Source organism: Camelus ferus, chromosome 2 (genome assembly GCF_009834535.1).
Source record: "Camelus ferus isolate YT-003-E chromosome 2, BCGSAC_Cfer_1.0, whole genome shotgun sequence".
Classification (NCBI taxonomy): domain Eukaryota; kingdom Metazoa; phylum Chordata; class Mammalia; order Artiodactyla; family Camelidae; genus Camelus; species Camelus ferus.
The window spans coordinates 118,493,159-118,517,110 of NC_045697.1; the positions used below are offsets into that span (position 1 = coordinate 118,493,159).

Genomic DNA, 23,952 nt, shown 5'->3' on the forward strand with positions numbered 1-23,952 from the left:
TGGGACCAGTAATTAGTTTTATTTATTTATTTATTTTTAATGGGGGTACCGTGGGTTGAACCCAGGACCTCATGCATGCTAAGCACTGAACTATACCCTCCCCCTCCAGAATCCTGCATGTATATACGTGTGCAAAACTTCTAGTGGTAGTCATCTGCAGTATTCACTTTTAGTTAATGCTTTGGTAATATTCTTGTCAAAGTACAAAAATAGCAGGTTGGGTCGAGGGGGAAAGAACAAGCTTCAGCAAGAATACAGATGAAAAGGAGAAAGGAGCGTGGGTGGTGATGACGAGCAAGATCTTTAGAAAGGGTCTTGCTTTGTCAGAAGATAATCAGTGCTGCTGGTGCTTTGTAATTGCTTCTTATGCAGAAATTGCAAAAGAACTGCCAAGTGAAAATGTAAGGTCCTGTGTCATCTCAAAACCTTAGGCTGCTAATGTTAGCGACTTACAAAAAGGTCCAATTTCTTCTTCCTTAAATATTTTTCTAAAAATCTCTCAGATAGAACTCATTTTTCTTTATTACTCTGCTGATCACCATTTAAATTGTGTTTAAGTTCAAAAGAAATGCTCTTTTCAAAACTGCATGTTATAAATTAAAATTGGAAAGTATAATGTTGAAAAATGAAAAAATACACTTTTTTCCTTTATTCAATGACCACTTTCAACTATTCATCTACTTTTCTTGTTTTGTTTTTATAAATAACGAAGTAGGACTCAATGTGCTGGCAAGGAGGAAACAAAACAAATACCTAAAATGGTGATTCGCTTTTTACAGTTTTTTTCCAGTTGTATCCATGAGCATCCTGTGTATCAACGACAACCACTGACTTCCCGTAATCAGCCAGCACTTGAGAAGTGGCTGGTGTTACATTAATTAAACAAGGAGGTGGTCGACATAAACAACCCAAACTCTGACACTGCAAATCCTCATGGTTAGAACACTGAAATATGAGGACAGCCAGTCACAGTCGGCCAACTAGCCTTTAGCCTGCAGCCTATCAACAATTTCTCTACTTTGCTTCCACCTTTTCTCCATGAAATTCTCTCCCGAGCTAGGAAGAGGTCTTCTAACTACTTCCGGTCGGTGCTGCATTTTCGCTCAAATAAACCTTAGAATTTTTGACAGGCCTCAGTTTATCTTTTACATTAGTCTACACTGAGATGTGCTGCAGATAGAAAATGCATATCTTAGGATGAAACACAGAATACAAATGTTTCATTAATAATTTTTTGTATGAACTACCTGATGAAATGATAGTATTTTGGATATATTGTGTTAAATGAAATATATAATTAAAACCAATGTCCCCGTTTCTTTCTACTTTTTAAAGTGTGGCTACTAGACATTTTTAAATTTAAAAGTTCACCTCCTAGGTGACTTGCATCTCTGTCGGACAATTCTACTGCTGCTCCATGCTGCTGAGAAAGCCCACCCTTGCTGTTTTCTAAAGAGGCTTAAAAAATTGTGCTTTGGAGGAAAAAACAGCTGTATTAGTCCATCCAGGAATTGCAACCACTCGCCTATGTAAATCTTGTTCTGTACTTGAAATTGAAGATATAAAACTATTAAACAGGTATGTTGCAAAACGTCATTGCACACACACTGGGCACCAGCAAGAGGCCTTGGGCTCCAGACACATCTCCCTCCCAGTCTGTCCCGCACAGAGCTCGTTCCCCACGGGGCTCCTTTGACAGCCCTCCAGACTTTCTGCTCAGACCTCAATCTGAATTCTGCCTGCTTTGGGAGACTGGCACTTTCCTGTGTCTCTGCTTCCAGGACACAGACCCCGCCTACCCCACTCAGGGCCCCTGCCTGTGCAGAAGCAGAGGAATCAGTCTCCGACTCATCCTGGGCCTTCACTGTAATGGTCTTTGCATCAAGACAACGGAAACGTCTTTGGTGACGTTATTTGTTCTAATACAGTCAAAGCTATGTGAGCTCACAGTGTCAAGTTGCGGTGCTATGGTTGCCAGAACTTTATGATTGTATTATAATCATGGGTCTATACAAATTATATTGAAGGTTATTCATGTGATGTGGAGAACCACAAAAGGGAAAGTATTTAGGGATTTTTAAAATTTTATTTTTAAAGTTGGTAAAAATATTTTTCTCAGCTTTATTAGGTATAAATGACAAATAAAAATTGCCTGTGAATGTGTGTGGCTGGTGTGTGTGTGTGTGTGTGTGTGTGTCTGTTGTGTGTGTGTGCCCACGGGTCGGTATTTCTCAGGAATCCTAACTTGATTCAAATTACAGTTGTGATTATATAATGAGTCTCCGTACAGAGGAACAAACGCGTGCATTCACTCTTAGTTACAATGGTCTCCGTGTCATTTCAAAGGAGAGGATCAGATTATCTGTTTATACACAATTTGATGTTAATATATTGTAAGTACACCATGATTTTGATTGTCCTAAAGAATTCTACCTCTGTTAATACAGTGTTAAAAGTTTTAAAAATTTGCAACAAGATTGTAGCAAATTATTGTTTAAGGAAAATAAATCATGTAAAAATTCTTTTTTAAAAGGTATTTAAACATAAATGTTACATTGAAGTTTATTCATGTGATGCAGAAAACCACGAAAGGGAAATTTTATACCTATTTGAGGTGTACACTGGGCTGCTTTGGTGTATGTACACCTTGTGAAATGAGCACCACGATCAAGCTAATTAGCAAGTCAGTTTGCACACTGTTATTTCTAGTATACGTCATTCACTGGGGACATCGTGCTGTATATTCGTCTCCGGAACGTATTCATCCTATGACTGAAAACCTGTACCCTTCTTCCAACTCCTGTCCCCTGGCGACCACCCTTCCACTCTATTTCTGTGAGTCCAACTTTCTTAGATTCTACCTCGAAGTGAGATCATGCAGCAGCTGTCTTTCTGTGTCTGGCTAATTTCACTTCACGTAAGGTCCTCAAGGTCCGTTGCTATTGTTGGAAATGGCAGGGTTTCCTTCTTTTTATAAACTACGTAACATTTCATTATATATATATATATATATATATATAATATATATATATTATATATATATACTCTTTTCTTTTTTTAAACGGAGGTACTGGGGGTTGAACCCAGGACCTTGTGCATGCTAAGCCCACGCTCTACCCCTGAGCTATCCCCTCCCGCAATGCCATGTTTACTTTGTCCATTTATCCACTGATGGATACCTAGGTTGTTTCCATGTCTTGGTATGGAATTCTTTATTTCATGGGAAATTTTTGTAAGTTGACACAAAGTGGGCAATACGTTTTATTAGTAATAATAAAAGCATTAGGGGAGACATTATAGCTCAAGTGGTAGAGCATATGCTCAGCACGCACAAGGTCCTGGGTTCAACCCCCAGCATCTCCTCCAGAAACAAATAAACTCAATTACCTCCCTGCTCCCCCTTCCGCCAAATTTTTTTTTAGTTGAATAATAAAAGCATTTACATGTCACACTCACTGATACTTGCTGTCTTCAGTGTTTAAGGGGTTATTTTCACTTCAAAAGGATTACTGCTTGAAAGAGAGGTACATTTTCTCCCCTTTTTTTGTGCATCGAAAACACAGCTCTTTATTCGAGGATTTGAACGTGAGTAACGTACTTAGATAAATGTTATAGGGCTGATGTTGAATAGAAACACATACAGCAAGACTCTTACATCCTAATACGACCTAGTCATTCTGATTTTAGCTTAAGTCAAAAGTCCTCACCAGGTGTCTGCCTCAGAGTGGTGTATTTCGTAGGCGTTCGCTTTAAAATCTCTCAGCTCATCCACTCATTGTTCCTCGACTGTTAAAAAGAGTCCAGCAGAGACTTCAGAGTGTCTCAGAATTCCCAAAGGTCCAATCCAAAGTCATAGTATCCCTGCCCTGAAATGCTCACCCAAGGAATGATGGAATTTGAGGGCAAGGATTAACTTTAGATAATCGTCTGGTCCTGCTCCTTTTCACTGGTTAGGAAACTGGATCCTAAAGGGTCCAATGACTTGTCAGGACGCAAGTTTGGGTTTTTGGCCGGGACTGGATTCCAGTTCCCGACTGTACAGTGATTTTTTTTGTTTTGTTAATTTATCCTATACTATTTCCTCTCTTCGATAGAGTAGAAGTCGCAAGAACGAATCATTCAAGTGCATTTTTTATTAATGCAAAACATGGGGCTTTCCAGTTTTCTCCTTGTGAATAAGCAGTGCTTTCTCACGTGTATTTGACAGCTTTCAGCAAGAGCTAGATGCAACTTAGTTTGTCTATAATAGTTCTGTACAGAATTACAGCTTCTGTTACCAATTATCTGTTTTAACCAATGTACACAGCTTCCTCCAGAATTAGCAGGAAAAATCTGGGTGACATTTCTGAACAGGATATGTGTGAACAGATTTTGCAGTATGCAAATGTTTAATGTCTATCAGGTTAGAAACAACTATTTTCCTGACAGTTCTTCGAACATAGGGGAGAGTGGAGGGATAAACTCAAGACTGCACACAGGAAGGACAGGAAGGGTCTTCAGCTGACAGCCAGGGTGCTGAGCTGCACCTCCAGGGTAGACCCTGTTCCCCGTTCCCCCGCTCCCCCCACCCCTTAGATAGTAAGCAGCGTTCTCTGCTGCCCTCTAGAGGCTCCCAGAGCCACTCATCGGGGCAGCAAAGAGACCTCTAAAGGGAAGCAGGTAAGGGATTATTTTTCCCCTTTAAGAATTCTGCACCCATGTATTATGTAGAGTGTTCCCCCCCCCAACCACAAAGCAATTCTCAGGACCCCACCTGGTGTCCTCCAGTTCAGCTCCATTCTGACACCATCTATGCAAAGCTAGCTCCTGATTCCTCAGGGTGGGGCTCAGTCCTACAAGGCTGTCAGAGCTCAGTGGCAAGGCCAGGTTGTCACCTGTGCTTCTGACCAGCTGGCAATAGAGCTAAGGTTCCCCCAACTCCCTGTTTGGGGCCGATTAAATTGCTAGAGCGGATCACCAACGCAAAGAGCCCTTTGGCTTACTAGATGATCAGCTTGTCATGAAAGGAAAGCCAGAGGGAGGAAGCTCGCGGCCCCGCCCCCTGGGCACACCTCTGTCCCTGCATCTCCACGTGTTCCCCACCCCGAAAGCTCTCCCAACCTTCCAGGGTTTATGGAAGCCTCACTACAGAAGCCCGTTTGATTAAATCATTGGCTATTGGCAACAATTTGACCTCCAGACCCTCTTCCCTCCCAGAGGTCAGAGGTCAGGGTGGGACTGAAAGTTCCAACCCTCTAATCTCAAGGTGGGTTCTCCTGGGAACCCGCACCCCCAAGTGCAGCCCCCGAACCACCTCATCAACGCAAAAGACACTGTCATTTTCATCACTGAGGAAATTCCTAGGGTTTTAGGAGCCCTGAGCTAGAACTGAAGATGCAGACTAAGACCAAATCTATGTATTTCTCATTCTAAATCGCATCACACCTTTCAGTGGCCAACAGAACATGTCATCTGGTGAAACAATCACAGATTCTAATAAGATGAAATAAGAAATTGGTTCCAAAATATACCTGTGTTCGTGTATAAATTGCTATTCTACTGTAAAATCTAAAAAACATGTACATGTATCAATTCAACCTGATAAACTCCTACCTGTGAGATAAAACCCGTATTTTATGGCAAGACATGAAAAATTTAACCGTGAAAAGCTTTCTCTGCCCTTTGGCCTCCTCTCCCGGCAATGAGCACCGTGTATCCACATTAGGCACCACTAAACCTGCCCCATTGGCAGAAATGTTGCCAGAGAGTAGCTTCTTGACGGAACGAATTCAAGAGTCAGGCACAGGAAAGGGAAAGCAAGTTTATTTAGAGCGATGCACACTCCCCAGACAGACACGGAGTGCAGGCTTCTAGACTGCTTCCGCTCCATTAATTCACCTTTAAACTAAACCATCATAAAATCCAGGGGACCCCTGCCGCCTCCTTCCCATCCCACCTGGTTCTCATTCTCTACATCTTTTTTCTGTGTCTGGAGAATGTTTTATCACCATATCAGACACTTTAGTTATCTCTATACAGGTCTTCCACCCCTAAAAGACTAGGCACTTTTCAGGAGCTGGCATCACTTTACGTTTATCCGCGTGTCCATCCCTCCAGGTCCAGTCTCCTCCTGTCACTTTGTTGGTACCAAAGAAAAACGCTTCAGAAGATGCTCGGTGAAGAGGTGGCGTTCAACTGTATCAACAGCAGCGGGGAAGCAACATTCAAGTTGACACTTGCTAAAATTATAAAGTGGACTTACAAAAATGGCACTGATCAAATGCTCAATGAGAACTTGAATATCATTTGTATTGAATTAAAAACCATCCAGAGACAAGTGGAAAAAATAATTTATTGCAGGTTCTCTTACGCATGAACACGGAACATGTACACACATGTCAGTGTGCTGATGCGAGATACTCAAATTCAAGACAGACATCTTTACACAAAAGTAGCTGTACTTGATTTCAGAAGGATGGCTATGAATAAATTATCAGAGAGAGAAAGGACAATGGGCCAATGAATCCAACAGGAATGCATTCTAGGTCAAAATTAAAGTCACTTTTCTGAACCTGATGCCCTGGATATAATCACATTCTTGTAAGCTGAAGGGAAAGGAGCTCATTTCTGGAAATAAAAGGCCAGGGAAACCCAGCATTCTTCCCAGAGCTATCCCTGGCTGTGGTTGGAGCCCTAAAACGTATCCCAAACTGCCGTAACAGCTCATTGTGAAACAGCACCGCTCCCTGTAACAGCTGTGTGTGGTTTACTGAGAGTCGTAATACAAGGAACACGATGCAAATGACAGCATTCTAGAGCGATGATAATCACCACGTGATCTGAGTGAGTAACCAAACATCTTAGTCCCAGAGAAGTGTGCTGTCTCTGTCTGAAGCAAAGTCTGCACAATTCAAAACAGTCCCCATGTTCTCAGCACGGTTACATTCATTCTTATTTGAGGAGTCTGAAAATAAACCACTTTTTTTCTCTAAAATTGTGAATTCATTCTTTTAGAAAACGACTTCTCTAATGATATACACCGACATGATAGAACTTTTTTATATGTTATTGTCATTAAAATTTACATACACATATCTAGAGACAGCACTCAACAGATTTGGAAAAACCACGGTGTAACTACTCATGGCCAAATACTGTTCAGTTTCACGTCATTAAATTCATCGAGTATCTATTGGGTGCCTACGACTTGCAAATCACCACGGCAGGTGATGCCTGTAGTAGATTTTAAGACACGTGAAGCTCACATCGTCCACATCTAAAGGCGTAATATACTAAACCTTGAAAATTATCAAAAGCAGAGCTGAAATTGAATAATGAACAGTGAAAGATACACCCAGGAGAAAGGCTTGGGAAAACTGAGAAGGACAGAGGGGACGGCTGTCCCTAGGACTGGCGTGTGTCATGTGGGGATAACCCCACCTCTGTCCTCTTCGCCCCGTGGTCCAAGATTCAGTCGTCATCCTGCTCTGTCTCCTTTAAAAAGTGGAAGAAACACGCGATTAATTTCTAGTGATGATAAAGCTTCTCGAACTCCCCAAAAATATTTCCTTTCTAAACAAGCGCGATCTGCATTCCTATCTACGGTTCTTCTAGGTCATTCCCACCCTGACGCTGGAGGAAACAGGCACCAAGTGAAGGAGCAGCACTTGAGGTGGGGTTTAACCTAGAAGGACACCAGTAAGCATGCCAGGACTGCTATTTAAAGGGAAAACAGCGCAAAGAAGATAAAGATAAATATTTTAAAACTTGGCATTCCATTCCTTTTAGGACTTCTACCCTGAAAGCATTTTGAGGGAATGCATATATCCAGGAAAAGAGAGAAAACCAAGCAGCCCCACTGCCTCTACGGAACCAATACATCAATCCGGGGACAAAGTATCAAACTTGTTTCTGACCCAACCCAGGGTGATGGGAACCAGGCGGGGCAGGACCTCAGGGTCCGGAGTCCACCCACTGTGGTCCCAGGACTCCAGGGGGAGCCCCAGTGTTCCCAGCCCCTCGAGCACACGCGTTCTGGCTGGGGTCAGCTCTAGCACGAACCGAGAGCTTCCCTAAGGAAATCACATGGACTCTGGAACAGTACACATCACTTGTCTCTCGAGGAAAAACACACGAGGGACTAGCATGTCCAAGACCCCCAAACATTCCACCGGGGGACAGCATGGCCCTTGGAAGGATCTGAGTCTTCAGAACAGAAGACAGGTCTTCTCCATCTAGTGCTCTGGGTTCTAATTCATTAGCGGACAAAAGCCGGCAACCACCAAGAATCCCCTGGGATCTCTGCATTGTTCTCACCAGCTCGTTAATGAATCAGTGCTTCCGCTGCTTCACTTAAGGGTTCGTGGAAGCAAGAACTCTTTTCAAAGGCAACATATTTTCAGTGATTAAGATTTAGCCACCCATATTTATACTCTGCCCTCAAAGAAGGAATTACCCTCTGATTAGTCATACCTTTGGTCCTGTGTTTTTTCTCGAAAGAAACCAAACTTGCATTGGCTCCTTTTTGCCCTTCATGGACACTGGGCCTCTGTGCTCCAAGTGGAACTGTGGGTCTGAATTCTCTGGTGTCATAAGACATCTGAAAGACAGGGGACAGGGGCAGGGAGAGGTGGGTGGAGTGTGGCTTATGGGGAAGTGACATCTACCGAAGTTATAAACTGAGACGGTCAGGACACCCACTGAAGTTATCTGAAGGGACCTCAAGTTTTGAGTAACAATGATCATATCAGAGATTCCTAAGACAATGTAGAACCATTTAAAATGGAAGTAATGGCACAATCTTCTCAAATAAGAAATGTCATCCTAGGAGCAGAGGTGATCACTGTTAGAGGAAATAAAACCCCTCAGGGAGTCAAACCATGGGCAACGGGGCATTTCTCAAGTCAGTAAATCCGAGGATGTGTTCTCTTACCTGTATGTATATTCAGACACATTTATTTTTCCTTTTTCTCCAGTGGTTTCTGTTCTGCTCGTGAGGTTGACAGTATTTCCGAAAAGGACAGTACCGTGGCATCCTCTGCCCGATGACACCAGTAACCACCTCCCCCGTATGAATCCCGATTGTTATCTGTCGAGACCAAAGCTTTGCTTCAGTGACGCCAGCGACACAAATTCTTTGCTTACTTTATATTATGGAACAATGTCATCATATGAAAACCGCAAGAATTCCACATATATTAGACAGAATCAAAGACCCTCACGAAATCTGTCTTTCAAGACTTTCTGTAAAGTTTGAAGCTTTCAAAGATAAGAATCTGGTAACTTAATATGAGATACAGAGAAGAAATTAAAAAAAAAAAAAAACCAGAAGCGATAGGAGGTTTTATCTCATCCTCATGACTTTCAGCACATGAAATAAACTAGGTAATTTCAAATAGGCGGAAAGATTTTCCATTTCTATGGAAGAACACAATACAGTGGGTTCAATAAAACATCAGTCTTCATTGGCAAGATGCTCTTCCTTGTACATCATTAACGATTATCTGATCAAGGATATAAATCAGTTGTCTGACAAGGTCTACCACCACCGTTATGATGTCTATTTTGTACTAACCTGAACAGATTCACCATCTACTTGAACCTGGCCAGCGATTTCCATCATGTCCAAGGCCAGGTGGCAGATGGACCTAGCGTGGTGTATGCAGGGCTCTGGTAAACCACTCACCGTCATGTACTTGTCACCAACGGTCTCCACCTAAGAGCACAGACACTTACACGTGCATCAGGTAGTTATCAACAGGACGGCTTCATTTGCTATCCTGATACACAGAGCATCTTTCCAATGCTATCCGTAACTTTATAAACTCCCCTCCCGTGAATCTGATACATTCAGCTCCAACAGGAAGCAACCTCCTCCTTATTTGAAATTTCACACCTGGCACTCGAGATCCTTGATTACAGGCAGGTGCAGACGCAGCATTACTTCTCCTCCAGGAAGCCCTGGTTTCTCACCTCAGATACCCTTCCAATCCAGTAGAACAATTTATGATCCTATTTCCCCCTAAAACAGGGATGGTTTGAAGGGCCCAAGAGGCACTGCCTGAAGTTCAGTGATTTATCCTGGTCATTAGCCGTTTATTTATATGATGTGCTCACCAAGTGTGACACTGGAGCTCAGAAGAGGTCTATGAAATAAATACGCCCCGCGGCGCTCACATGCCTCCAGATGCCTGGGGGTGTTGCAGCATGCACTCTTGCCTTTATGAGGCAATATTCCACTGACTTCATTTTTCCAAGATCATATTTGTTTCCAATTGAAACAAAGGGCAGAGAGGCCTTAGAACTGTTTGTCTTCAAGCTGATGCTACGTGAAAGCAGGTCTGAGTCCCCAGGACCCTCCTCAGGCTCCCCGACTTCTTTACCGTCCAAATCATTTATAGATTTCAGTAAAAACGTCTCTCGCAGAGCACCGAAGCCAGTGCTATGTTTACGTTACGCGGGATAAACCACCTGCATGGACTTACTCGTGTCATCGCACGTAAGCTGCTGAACATTTTATTTTAACTAGGGAAGCGTCTGCGCCATCCGTCTTGGTTACGAGGAAGGGAGTGTTTTAGAACAAGAGGTAATTATTTAAGAAAATGGTAAATAGCCACGGCCTGCGAGCTGACTGCAGCGAGACTGCGGGGCTCCGGGCAGCGCCTGGGAGCCGGGCCTGAAAACCCAGAATCCAGAAGGGCGCCCGGAGGGCGGGCGGGGACCCCACTTGCCTTGTAAACAAAGGGGTTTTTCCGGGAATCCGTCAGGGTGTCGAAGCGGGTGTAGAGGTCGTTGAGAAGGTTGACGATCTTCATGGCGCCTTCCCCGGACGCGTGCTTGCTGCAGAAGGCGTTGAAGCCCACGATGCCGCTGAAGAGGATGGTCACGTTGTCGTACCTCTTGGCAGGCACGGGGCGCTTGTGTCGCAGCTCGTTGGCCACGGACGGAGGGAGGACGGAGTACAGCAGCCTGTTGGGGGCAGGACAGGCCGTGAGGGGGCCGAGGGCCGGCCCACGCCCTGCGCCCCGAGGACGCCCGAGCAGCCACACGTGTGAGTCGGGGACAGACAATGTAAAAAAGAATACTTGGTTTGAATCACAGGAAACGGCCCCAAATCCAAATGCATTCAAGCCGAATCAGAATAAGCCAACAAGCAGAGAGACGAGATAAAGGACGGACAGCAGAAGTCAAAGCTGCGTCTGCGGTCCCGGACTTGGGCCCTCCCACCGCGACACTCGCGGGCGAGAGCATCTTTGTTCGCACAGCCCCGTGTGGGCTGTGGGAACCACCAGCCGGAGCACGCGGCCTCTCAGGTGCCAGGATCCTTCACGTGTCCTTCATTCAACACTAATAGAAGCAGGTCCCCTCCCCACCCCCTGGCTCCCTCGTGCCTCAACCCCAGGCAGGACACAGAGAAAGCAGGTGCGAAACAGTCTAGGCAAGACAGTCGTTTCCACTGACAACCCGGGACCACACTGATGGCACCAGGGCTGTGCCAAGGGGACCAGAGAGGAAGCACCGCAGGGCAAGGGTGGGCGCTGGACAGAAACTACCGGCTTCAGATGACGACCCCGGACCAGACGATCCCGAGGGACAAATGACACCCCTCGGCCCCTGCCTCCCTGCGCCTCTTCCCTTCTCCGCGCCTCTCCCTCCTCGAGCCCCCTCCCTCCCACAACCTCTCCCTCACTGCGCCTCCTCCCCCCAGTCCCATCCCACCCTGCGCCCCCTCCCTTGCCGCAGCCCCTCCCTCCCCGAGGCCCCTCCCTCCCTGAGCCCAAGCATCCAGTGCCGGTTTTCAATGTGCCCAACGGAGCTGAGCGCCTGTGGTTCCTAGATTCAGTGGCTTGTCTCCAGTCCATTTCTAACTTTCAAACAGAGAACATTTTATGAAAGATTTGGGAGCTGTATTTGAATATTAAATGTGGGCAGTAGAACAATTCCGTTTCAACAAAAATGATGAGTCAGTGTTTAGAATTAAATCACCTTGAACAAAAAATGAAACCGAGGTGGTTTTTAATATAACAGCCCGAGCAGGGCCCTGAGTAACTCAGCCTTCCAAATCCATGTGCCTGTGAGCCTTAGTCCTACACACTACCTGATGAGCTCCATATATGTGTTATTCTTGACGGATGGAGCTATACCACGTACTAATATAACACACATTTTGTGTTGTTTTTCACAAGTAGGAGGAATGTGAGTTGCCCGCCCCCATCCCATATCCTTTTGGAAATTTGCAAAACACCTGGAAAGATGAAGGAGTTCGGTTCAGGTCATGAGGAAAAATCAAGTGGCCTCAGAAGAACCACAGCTTCCAGCTGCATTATACAAAGGCAGGGCAAGCCAGGTAAGGTTTCATCCAGGCTCCCGATAACAGCTGACAGGTATATGTTCCCCCACCCATGGGCAACAACACACGTATCTAAGCAAGAACAGCGCAGAAAATGAAGCTGGTTCCGAAGTTCTGGTGTTCAAGCAGCGACACAGTTCTTAAAGGAAGAGACATCAGCTCACCTCGCCAACAAGGTGACTTCCTATTACAGAAATGTTAGAAATGAACACACAAGGCCCTAGGTAAGATCCTCCCATCAAAGTCAGAGATTCAGTGCCTTTACTTAATATACTCAAGGCGGCCAAGGATGTGAACTTGTTTAAATGAGTTACTTGAAAATAAAATGTTGTCTTAAATGTTCCTTGACCGATATTTCACAATTGACTCCACCATTCAGAGACAAACAATAGCTCTGTATCTTGGTACTTTTGTTCCTTTAGCACATTACAAATGGAGTTGTTGTCATCCCAGGTGACATTACAGCCTGTCAGATTCACATCTGCCAAACCCTAAAATGATCTGCAAGTCCAGGAAAATCAATCTTTTATAATATAACGGCCAATCCGAACTAAGCTCCGTGTTCAGTGCCCCCCTCAGCACTGGCCAGCCCCGGGCACAGAGAGGATGCTCAGGACACCCCACCCCGCTCGTGTGAGACACGAGTGCACGGAGAGCTGGACTTGATCTATGCATCTGAACTGTCCCAGTGGCTTTCAGAGGGATGCTTTGGTGTACGTTCTTTCCACTTGGTTTGTCACACTAGAAGCCTTGCCCCTTTATCACTGAGACTGACTTATCCTTGTGGACAAAATCCCTGTTAAGTGATGTGGAAGAGACCCCTGCTGCCCAGACCCACAGGGTTAAGAGTCTGACCCTGCGCTCGCCAGCAGCAGAGCCGGTGGCTATGGGGGTTAGAGCCACGCACTTCCTCCCCGCGAGGGGGACATTCTTACGTGTCTGTCTTCTTCTTCTCGTCCTCCAGGGCCCGCAAGGTGAGCTGCAGCCTGTCTGTGAGGATCTCCAGCTCCTGGGTCAGCTTGTACTCCTCTCGGAACTGCTCCCCCAGCAGCACGAGGTCCCGCGTGGCATCGTGCAGGGGGATGTCGCTCAGGTACAGCCCCCTCCGTGTCAGGTCGTCCAGGTTCATCACGCTGTCCGCAGAGAAGCAGGCAGAGTCAGTCCCTGGTGTCCCCGGGCAGCACCGACCCCTGCCCGCCGCTGTGGAGCCTAGCCCTGTCCCCCACCCGTCAAAGGGCGGGGCTGAAGGGGAGCCAAACACTGGAGGGAAGCAGCAGGAATGTGACGCCCTTCTTTTGAATGTCTAAATAGAGCAGTGAACTTGACCTGCACCCTGGCCAAGCTGCACTTTCTGATGCCCTCAGCCGAAACTGAAAGATGCTGTGAGAAACTGACTGTAAGCTGACTACTTCAATCCAAAAGAAAAAAAGAAAAGAAAAGATACTGTGAAAAACTGCCCTGTGGAATCTGCTCAGGTTTCATTTAACACAAGGCTGTCATTTGATGTTGCCACATTTTCCCCTCATTACAGAGAGATGGAGGAAAAGCCATCTTTACTCTCTTTAACAGGGACAGTAACAGTTTGTTTTGAGAAACTCGTTCACTGTTGCCTCATGGGTTCTGTGACTCTTTTCTCCTTCAGACACAGTGATTAAAACGTTGCGATCTGTGGCCCATCTCCCACGGGACGTTACATAGGACTTCCTAACATGTATTTTTCTGTGTTTCTCATTTCAGGCTCTGATGTCTTCTGCTACTCTCTTTATTTATCTTTTTTTTGACTAATTTTTCTCATTTATTGGAAAGATTATTTGTTCTGGCTGAGCTGTATGTGTTTTTGCAACTTATGTCATTTTTAGGAACATGGTATTTATTGATTCAGTGAAGATCTGGCAAGGGAAAAGTTAACTGCTTTCTAAAAATGTATTCTTTGGCTAAAATGGCTTCCGGTTACATGATTGGCTTGAATTCGTTAAATGCAAAGTCATTACGTCTGGTCATTAGCAATAATCATTTCTCTAAAGCAACATAATGGAGTTGTGACTTCACTGAAGAATTTTGGATTAATAAAATGTCTCCATGTGATGCATTCTCAGCAGGAATGTGCATAAATCAAGGCAAAAATTAGCATGCCAATGAAGAAAAATAAAATGAGCCAAGAGTTTATAATTGACACACACCCCTGAGGAAAGAGGCCAGATCACCCACCAAATGGTACACAAGACCTGACAGCAGCAGAGGAAAAATGATTATAAGCTTAAAATGAAAATGAATGGTTAAATATGCTCATATGGAGACAGAAAACTTAATCAAATTATAAGTCTCATTGTTCTAAAAATTTATGTATTATTTATTATTTTAATGAGCTATTAACTTTTCTCCTATATTTAAACTATCACCTTGGAATTATTTATTTTATAAGTAAAACTGCTTTTAGCTGCTGTCTTAGTTAATTTGAGTATAAATTTTCTATACACATGAGCAGGCCCCATGCATGTATCAAGCTGTGAGTGTGTCTCTATGAAATCGATTTCTGCATGTGGTGATTAGCAGACAGACTCCAGATTCCCTGCTTATGTTTCTAAAGAAATCATTTTTCTCCATGAACAGAAATTGTCCCTGTTGAGAAGCTGTCATTCTGCTGATGCTCAACTAAGAAAGAGGCAGAAGGAAAAAACACAGCAGATGAAGATGTAGTGACAGCCCCATAGGTTATTGCTTAAAAACCATAAAGAGTTTGGGTCCCCTAATTTTGTCTCTTTTATTTCCATAATATATATTCTCAGGGGGGAAGAAACCCATCATTAGTCTAATCTTTAATACTATATTTATAATTTTAAAGAAGGTTGCTTCAAAATTTATTAGATTTTTCAGAAATTTTAAGACAGTATCTTCAAATAAAAAGTGATCATTTGGACTTTAAATTTTTAATCACTAGCCCACCAAAACATGCTTTCTCGAGTGTTTACTGAACAATGTGCCCAGATTTCGGTTATACAAAGTAATAAATTCACAAAATATCACCTAACACTGAGTTTTACAATTATGTATTGCTGCTGTCCTAAAGCGAATTTCGATACAGGTTTCTAACTCTGAATTCTTATGCATCTTTCAATAAAACGCTTTGTCAAATTGGGAAACTACCAACTTACAGTTTTATTTCCCTCTGGAGTTTACCATAAATAATATAATTTAAATAAATTTCAACTTAATAGTGTATTTTGCATAGTGTATCTCTGTTAAAGTAGCTAAATATTTTTAATATAAAAGTTTAAATCCAGAAATAATTAGAAAAGTAATCTCTTGGGTGCCAAATATACCCACATATTCACCTATCGTACGAGATGCTTTATAGAATCAGTTGTCTATGTGACATCTCTCTGGGAGGTACGGAGCCACAGAATTAACTAACTTCAGATCAGGCATCCCCTGATCTAATAGCATAAACACTCCGCAAGTTGCTAAGACATGGCAGATAAAACAGAATTCACGATTTCTTCTGAGTTTATCACAAACGTTAAATGAAAGTACCTTCATTATGGAGAGAAGTTTAACAGAGCTGTAAAATCTAGTTACACTTTGTGCACCCGACTGAATAAAATGTCACCGAATTCCTTTGTTAGCTAACGGTGGGTACTTGCAACCATTATAATTAATCTAAAAAGGATTACCTTGGTGAACACAGGAAGAGAATGCTGTCCGCTTCAGGCAGGTAGATCATCTGACCCTTGAGACGTAAGCAGCTGATCTCGGTGCCGGTCAGCTCATCCTCACACTCTAATTTCTCTACATCCAGCAATCCTTCCTTGAAAGGGCAAGACACAGCCATTAACTCCTGCCCTTCTCCCCACCTGACAGATCAGCAAAGGACATGCCGAGCCCGCTTCCCACCAAACCCAGGGCACCAGTTAGAACAGGACAGGCAGCAGGCACCCTCATGTCACTGAGAAGGTCAGCTGACCTCCTCCTCTGAACCCAGAAGAGCTACTTTCACACTTGTTTTTAGAGTAAATGGAAGAGCCAGGGTTTGGACCTGGGCACTTTTCCTCCAGAATTCCAGCTCCATCATTTGAAAGCTACAATACTGGTAACATCAACCAGAAATACCAAATAATGAATTCAAGACCGATTTATTGAGAAGTAGTTCTTTAACAATACAAAAGCTTTCTTCGGGGTGAGGGGTGGGAAGGGACAGACTGGGATTTCCAAATTTGTAGATACTGACAGGCATATGCAGAACAGGTAGACAAGATTACACTGTACAGCACAGGGAAATATATACAAGGTCTTATGGCAGCTCATAGCAAAAACAAAAATGTGACAATGAATATATGTATGTTCATGTATAACTGAAAACTTGTGCTCTACACTGGAATTTGACACAACATTGTAAAATGACTATAACTCAATAAAAAATGTAAAAAAAATTAAAAAACAAAACTGCTTGGCACAGAGATCAAAGACGGGGATCATCCATACAGCGTGGAATCTCAAAATTACCGAGTCACTATGCTGCACACCTGAAACTAACACAACACTGCAAGCCAAGTATCCTTCAATACATGTTTTATAATTTTTTTAATTGAAGTCTAGTTGATTCACAGGGTTGTGTTAGTTTCGGGTGTACTGCAAAGTGATTTAGTTACACATGTATTATCTTTTTTTGATTATTTTCCGTTATATGTTACTATAAGATATTGAATATAGTTCCCTGTGTTGTACAGTAGGACCTTGTTGTTTATCTATTTTATATACAGTAGTGTGTATCTGCTAATCCCAGATGCCTACATTCAAATTTTTATTTAAAGCATCTATGAATCTTACTTCTGATTTTCCAGTCTGGCTCCAGCACCTAATCCCAGGCAGGCTCCAGCAAAGACCCGACCAAGCCTCTCCACTCCCCACCCCCGCATTCACAGAGCAGCTGGAAGCAGTTAGTTCCAAATGCGTGAAGTGTGTGGGTATGACTCTGGGAGGCAGGAGGAAGGATGAAATGCATCCTCAGGGGCACTTCTGCTGTATCAGTACCAAGAACAGAAACTATGAGATCTGGGTGCTACCTACATTATCAATTGAATGAAAATGTTACCACTTTTATTCCCTCCCCCCTCAAAGTGGTAGAAAGAATAAAAGACAATTTAAGGAACAATAAACCAGTGGCTTTGAGTAAAGTTAAAAAAAAATCTTTATGAGTTCTGATTTCTAAAATAGGACACTGTGGCTGTACCAGGAGTAAAAGATGTTGGTTTTCATATGTGCAACTGGGCTGTTCCAGCAAGATGTTCTCAGAATTTACTTTTGTTAATTCTAATCAGCTGACTGAGCTCCATGGCCCCTCAGGCAACCCCAAATCAATAAGGTTGCCCTTGAAATAGGGTCCTTCAGGGCTGGCTCTGATCTCCCTGCCTTACCATCTCACAGAATGTTACTAACTACCCCTCTGGAACATGTCTCATCTGTGACATACCTTACTTTCCACGTTTAGAGAAACAGTATCTTGATTACCTTGCTTCTCAAGACGAAGACCGTGTTAATGTGTGAGAGGATGCCATGGAAACTAGTGTCAATGTGAGGGCGGACCAGGGAGAAGACAGACAGGAGGCTGCAGGTCCCCGGCTGGAGCTAAAGTGCAGATGAAAAGAAAAAGACAATTTTGAGTCAGAAGAATTCTTGCAATTTGGCATTAATTATTAGATTAAACCAGCTCAATAATACTTAAATGTAGAAAATCATAATTATTTGCAGAAAAATTACCTCCACTATGAACTCACACCTGCACTTATGCAACTCAGTGACTAAACGAACATCGTGTGGTTGTGTGAACAAAAAATCAGACAGAAAAAGAGAAATACTGTATGTTGTCACTTGTACGTGGAATCTAAAAAAAATGACACAAATGAACTTATTTACATAACAGAAACAGACTCACAGACACAGAGAATAAACGCATGGTTGCTGGAACGGGGAAGGGGGTGGTGGTGGAGGATAAATTGGGAGTTTGAGATTTGCAGACACACAATACTATATATAAAATACATAAACAACAAGTTTCTACTGTATAGCACAGGGAACTATATTCAATATCTTACAGTAAGTGATAATGAAAAAGAATATGAAAACAAATATATGTATGTCTATGTATGACTGAGACATTATCCTGTACACCAGAAATTGACACAGCATTGTAAACTAACTATACTCCAATAAAAAAAAATGAATATACTAAACTAAAAAAACAAAACACATAAAACCGAATATGGCTTCAGACAACTAATATTCAAATCTAAAGCTAAGCTAAATGAGAAAAGACTTTTTAAAGAAAAAAGAAGAGAATTTGACTTTCAAAATATAGCATGAAGTGTTGAACATGTATGGCTTAACATGAAACTTAAATACCACAATCCCCCAGAAACACTCAGTTTATCAAGAGATGGCTGATCCAACAGTAACAGGTAACACTTAACAACTGCTCACGGGACCAGGCGCTGGACTAAATGTCCTTCCTGCACCCTCTCTCCTCACGTCACAGCAAAGGGAAAAGCGGGGGGAGGGCAGAGCTCCGTGGTAGAGCACGTGCTTAGCATGTAGGAGGTCCTGGGTTGGACACCCAGTACCTGCATGTACATACGTAAGTACATTCATACACACATACATACCTAAATAAACAAAACAAACAAATTAAATTACCCCTTCCAAAACCAAAAATATTCAAAACAAAGGGAAAACAGGCAAAGAGAGGGAAGAAACACGTTGTCGGTCATGCCTGGGGGAGAGAGCCCCACCCACACACTATTCTGCTTCCAGACTTACAGGTTTATGTCAAATTCCATTGCAGTTAATCCTGAACTATTACGTCTCCTTAATTACAAGCAAAAAGTATCTCTAGACATACGTTAGAAGGTGAGAGAAAAGAGGAAGTGGAAAGAAAGGAGTTTGCAAATGGGTCTGAATGATCCAAGCCAAATGTGCACTCAGCATCACCCGGTGCTGTCCTTTGATGCGTTTTCTACTAAACTTCATGGTAATCTCTTCCCCTTTCCTCTTTGGTATATTTTACATTTCCTTTTCCTTGCAAATGTCATTAGTTGACTTTGAAAGCTATACTCAGATAGTAGATATCCAATGAATATTTGCTCAATGGTGAATAAATTCAGTGAAAGCTAACTGCTACTAGAAAGTCACTCACTTTCTCACTAAAACAAGTATACAGTTCCCACATAATTTTCCCACTGTCCTTTTCCTTGGGATTAAAACAGGAAAAAAAGCAGCTGTCTTAGGGCACAAGTGCACTCAGCTTCCATTACACAACTTGTGTGGTGCCCAGTGTGCTCCACACGGCCTGGCGTGTAACCGAGGGGCTAGATGAGTGAGGGGCTACCTGCGGGAGCACGCGGTATATGGCGTTGCCACACTGGGTGACCACCAGGTTCCGGTCAAATATGATGTGAAAAGGGAAAGCTTTGCAGAAGGTGTATGGGCTGATACGTGACTCCTGGGTGCCATTTTCTTCAAATCTGTCAAGATCTTCATAAAAATCCTCTTCCTTGGACTCCTTTTCTTCAATTAAAAATTGAGTGTGATCACATTCTTCATTTCTTTGCTGAATAACCTGATGCCAAAGGGGGAAATGATGTTAAATGTCTGTATTTCCACTTAGTTGAAACACTTAAATATCTAAGAAATTGGTTAGGAGAGTTGCATTTCTAGAAAGTTAACTTCAAATTTTTAATATGTGCAAATACTATACAAGCCTAAAATGGAAAACTATTTCTGGACATTGATCTATGAAATTTAAAGACCGAATAATAAATTGCAATAAAATTGCAAATCTGGTCCGAGTTCACTAGTCGTCCGTGCAGCCTCTTTGGTGGACTTTGGAGAAAAGCACCCCCTTGTCCCGGTGGGCTCGGCGCCCCCAGCCCAGCACACTCATCAAGTGAACTACGTGGTACAAAGTGGGGCTCTATAATATGATCAAACCTGACATGTACCGACAGAGGGAAATGAAATGGGGGAAATGCAAATTTTAAAATATACGCAATGTCATTTTTTACCCATCACTTGGCAAGTATATAAAATTACAGCACCAAACTGGGTAGGACACAGAAAGAGTCCTTTCACATTACCACTAACTTCAGAAAGGTTCATTCTGATGAACCTTTCTGAAGGACAGAGTGACAGAATGCACAACTGCCCCTTCCAAATTATATTCTTAGATTTAATTCCAAATCTGGGAATTCATTCCATGGAAGTAATCATAATTGTGAGTGAAGTTCTATAACTGAAAGAAATAACTACGTTTCTAAGATAATATTCACAGGCAAATGCATTATTAAGGTATAAAAGATTTTTTCCTTCTGAATTTAAGAAATGCAACCAACACGTCCTCTTACAAAGGGAAAACCTGTATTTCAACTGCAGTCAGATCAAAATACAAAACAGTGGGGACAACATTTCTTCAGTTACAGCTAAATGACAAAATGTTCCTCTTTTTCATTTTTTTTTCAGGAGTTCACTGCAGCGTTCTCTGACGCTTAAGAACAAATTGCAATTAATACCGCTGTTGTATGTATTCTCCCAGATACAGTTTCATGGTGAAATTAGAATCTTACTACTAAAACTGTCACATTCATCTACTAAACTGGTTAAAGATTAGTATTCTTATTTATGATGTGAAAATTGTGCCTCATGAAGACTGATTTCCCCTAAAGTCTCATGAACAAATCAAACCAGAATCCATCCTGGAAGTCTGACATTCTGCTGTGCTTCCATTTCAGCTAGAGGAACAGAATTATATGCAACCTAAATTTACTAGTTAACTCCTCAATTCTGCTCTTCTGCTTTGGTTAAATTAGCAGAACGAACAGCTTTTCTGATCATATTTTTAACTTCTCCATAAATCACTTCCTGACATGGTCTGATAGTTCTTGTGCAGTTAAATTGTCTGGTAGCTCTGGACCTATTAAACTTATGGCTTCAACATAAGGATTCCTCAGGAAATTAAAATAGGGCCTTTGAAAAAAAAATTAAAATACAAAATATAATTGCCAAATGCAAGTATTTCAGAAGTCTGTACTGGCATAGCTGGTAAGTGAAGTCCACGAGACAACCCAAATTATATAAAGGGAACTACACAATTAGGTAAAAACTTGAATTTTCCACAGCCCATGCTACTGCCGTCAACCTTCCACACCAAAGCTCTGGTAACCATGGCAACTGCAGCTTCCAAGGGAGCCCTCATTTATGCTTCTTTCCCGAAGTTTCTATGTACCTGCGTCCTGCTCGGCTTGGCTAAGTAAAAAGCAGGCCAGGAGTCGAGCCAGGATGCACAGACCCCTGGACACAGGCTCCCCACTAAACTTGTGGTGTCAGCTGGGTGTCAGGGTAAAAAATTGGAAGTGAAAAGCACAGATCATTGTAACTGAAATTCAGTCAGACTCCTAACCATGGAAGAATTTCAATCCTTTACCCAAGTTTTTAATTTTTAAATGTCTCTGGATTTGACAATGTCATATTACACAGAAAAACTAAGGATGAGCCTGGGGGTCAAGGAAGAATGGACACCAACTCCTGAAAGAAAACAAAAACGTCAAATCCAATGGGACCAACTGGATTAAATACATGGGATACTTTTGTAATAGAATCAATTTAAATGTTACAGTTTTTATTTCTATAAAATTGTACTTCGAGTTTGGGCTTCCCGTATGTGTTAGAATGTAACTATGGCATCTAAAAAAGCACTGCACTAGTTTTCTCATAAGGAAAGAAAACTGAAATAGGGCATCCCTCTGTCCACTTTTTTTAAATTTAGGGCCACTGAGAATGGCTCTGGGGGGCTGATACCCTGAGCACACAAACAGCAGCTCAGGGGAGAGGCCATCGGGGTCAGAAATACAGAAAAACGAGGGTTCTCCATGGCACAGCTGTGCTATCAATACCTTGAAATCATCACTCAAAACTAACATTTTTTTCAAGTATGAGGCTTGGCTTCTTTTACCAAGCAATCTAATTTTTTTTTTTTTAAAAAAGAAAAACTTTTAGCTCGTAAAATGAGATATTCTATCTACATCTCAGGGACGGACAGAAAAAAAACAAACCCACAAGGAAACAATGAACAGTAAGATAATACCTCGGTTCACATTATTTTAGCATGTGCTGTGTCACGGGTTTTCCTGTATTCTGAGGGCCACCACTTCCCAGCGAGTGTGTGCTCACAGGGAGTGCAAACCAAATTTCACGGTGCCTCGAGCAATGTATAATTAGAAAGCAAAATCTGCTCCCACCAGGAAAAAAATCTTGTATGTTGCATTCCAGGGCCAACTATAGAAGCCTGAGGGTGTTGCTGCCGTCACGGCTTACGTGGACCTCTGCTGAGGTCCAGCAGCAGCACTGACAGCTGAAGTAGACTCGCCGAGCATCCTTAACCCTCCGCAGGGGGTCTGGGCTCAGGCGTCCCCGAGACGGACCGTTACCTTCATGTCTATTTCAGTGCCGTGTATCTGCTGGGCGACCGTCTTGATGATCCCGATGACGATGTCCTGGAGCCCCTCTCTCTCTGAGTAGTAGTGCAGAATAAGCCCTTTGCCCTTTTCTGCATCAGTGCACCTGAAGGAAGGCGCCCGCATCCCCGGGTAGATGGTGGCCAGGTGGTCATGCAGGGCGTCGAGATTCTGCAGTGAAGAGGAGACGGTGCCGAGTGAATGAGGCAGCCACATGGGCCGACCTGGGGAGACCAAGCTCAGGGAACAAGCCTCCGGCCTGCGCTTCGGGGGCTGACGGGCCAATACTCCCACCGCACACCCTTTCCCAGCTGCACCCAGACGTCTGCAAGGCAAGAACCTTGGGGAGATTGCAGCAAAAATGATGTGATTAAGAAAAACATTGGGGGGAGGGTGTAGCTCAGTGGTAGGGTGGTGCTCAGCATGCACGAGGTCCTGGGTTCAATCCCCGGTACCCCCGTATTCGATAAACCAATAATACCTAATTACCCTCCCCCCAAAATATAGAAATAAAGTAAAATGTAAAAAGAGAAACATCTGTAACTATTTAAACAGTTGAAACATTTTAAGGAAGGTAAACGAGCAAGTGGGATGTAAAATGGTTGCCTGAAATAGAAAGAGACACGCAGTTATGAGTGGAAAGCCGAGATGTGCATCATTACGGGAGTTTGGGGGCAGTTGTGTGTTTGTTACGATAAACAGTGAGGAGTGATCAAAGTGCACACATGTTACCCTGTGTTTACACTGCAACCCTCAAAGTGTGTTCCTGATGAAAAAAAAGACTCCATCAGAGCTATAAGCATATGAAAATATAAGCATTTTCTTTAGTGAAGTAATATTTTAGAAATTAAAATCACTTCAGGAATTAAATAATCATCATTTCTTCATGGTCATTCGTAGTCTCCCATCAAGGGACAGCTTCACACTCACCTGTGAGACGGAAACTTCTGAAACTGAAGTCTTGGAAAACCAATAAATATGCCAGTAAGTATTTTCTGTTCTTATAGCCTGGTTATTAATTTAGAACATACCAAACTCCCCACCACCTTGTATTACTAATATTAAAAAAAAATGAAAATGAATGTATGCGTGTATATTGTGCTGTACACCAGAAACTGACATATT

General features: G+C 42.9%; 1 protein-coding gene across 1 annotated transcript in view; it reads right to left on the bottom strand.

The window, feature by feature from the left end:
• Positions 1–6,311: 6,311 nt before the first annotated feature.
• Positions 6,312–23,952, bottom strand: part of GUCY1B1 (guanylate cyclase 1 soluble subunit beta 1) — a 46,570-nt gene continuing 28,929 nt past the window's right edge. Inside the window, 11 exon segments of the mRNA XM_032466232.1 lie at positions 6,312–7,473; positions 8,452–8,578; positions 8,912–8,997; positions 8,999–9,067; positions 9,554–9,694; positions 10,710–10,947; positions 13,264–13,461; positions 16,000–16,133; positions 17,834–17,950; positions 19,707–19,937; positions 22,801–22,998. Of these exon segments, the coding sequence (XP_032322123.1) occupies positions 7,450–7,473; positions 8,452–8,578; positions 8,912–8,997; positions 8,999–9,067; positions 9,554–9,694; positions 10,710–10,947; positions 13,264–13,461; positions 16,000–16,133; positions 17,834–17,950; positions 19,707–19,937; positions 22,801–22,998 (1,563 nt within the window). The 3' untranslated portion in view covers positions 6,312–7,449.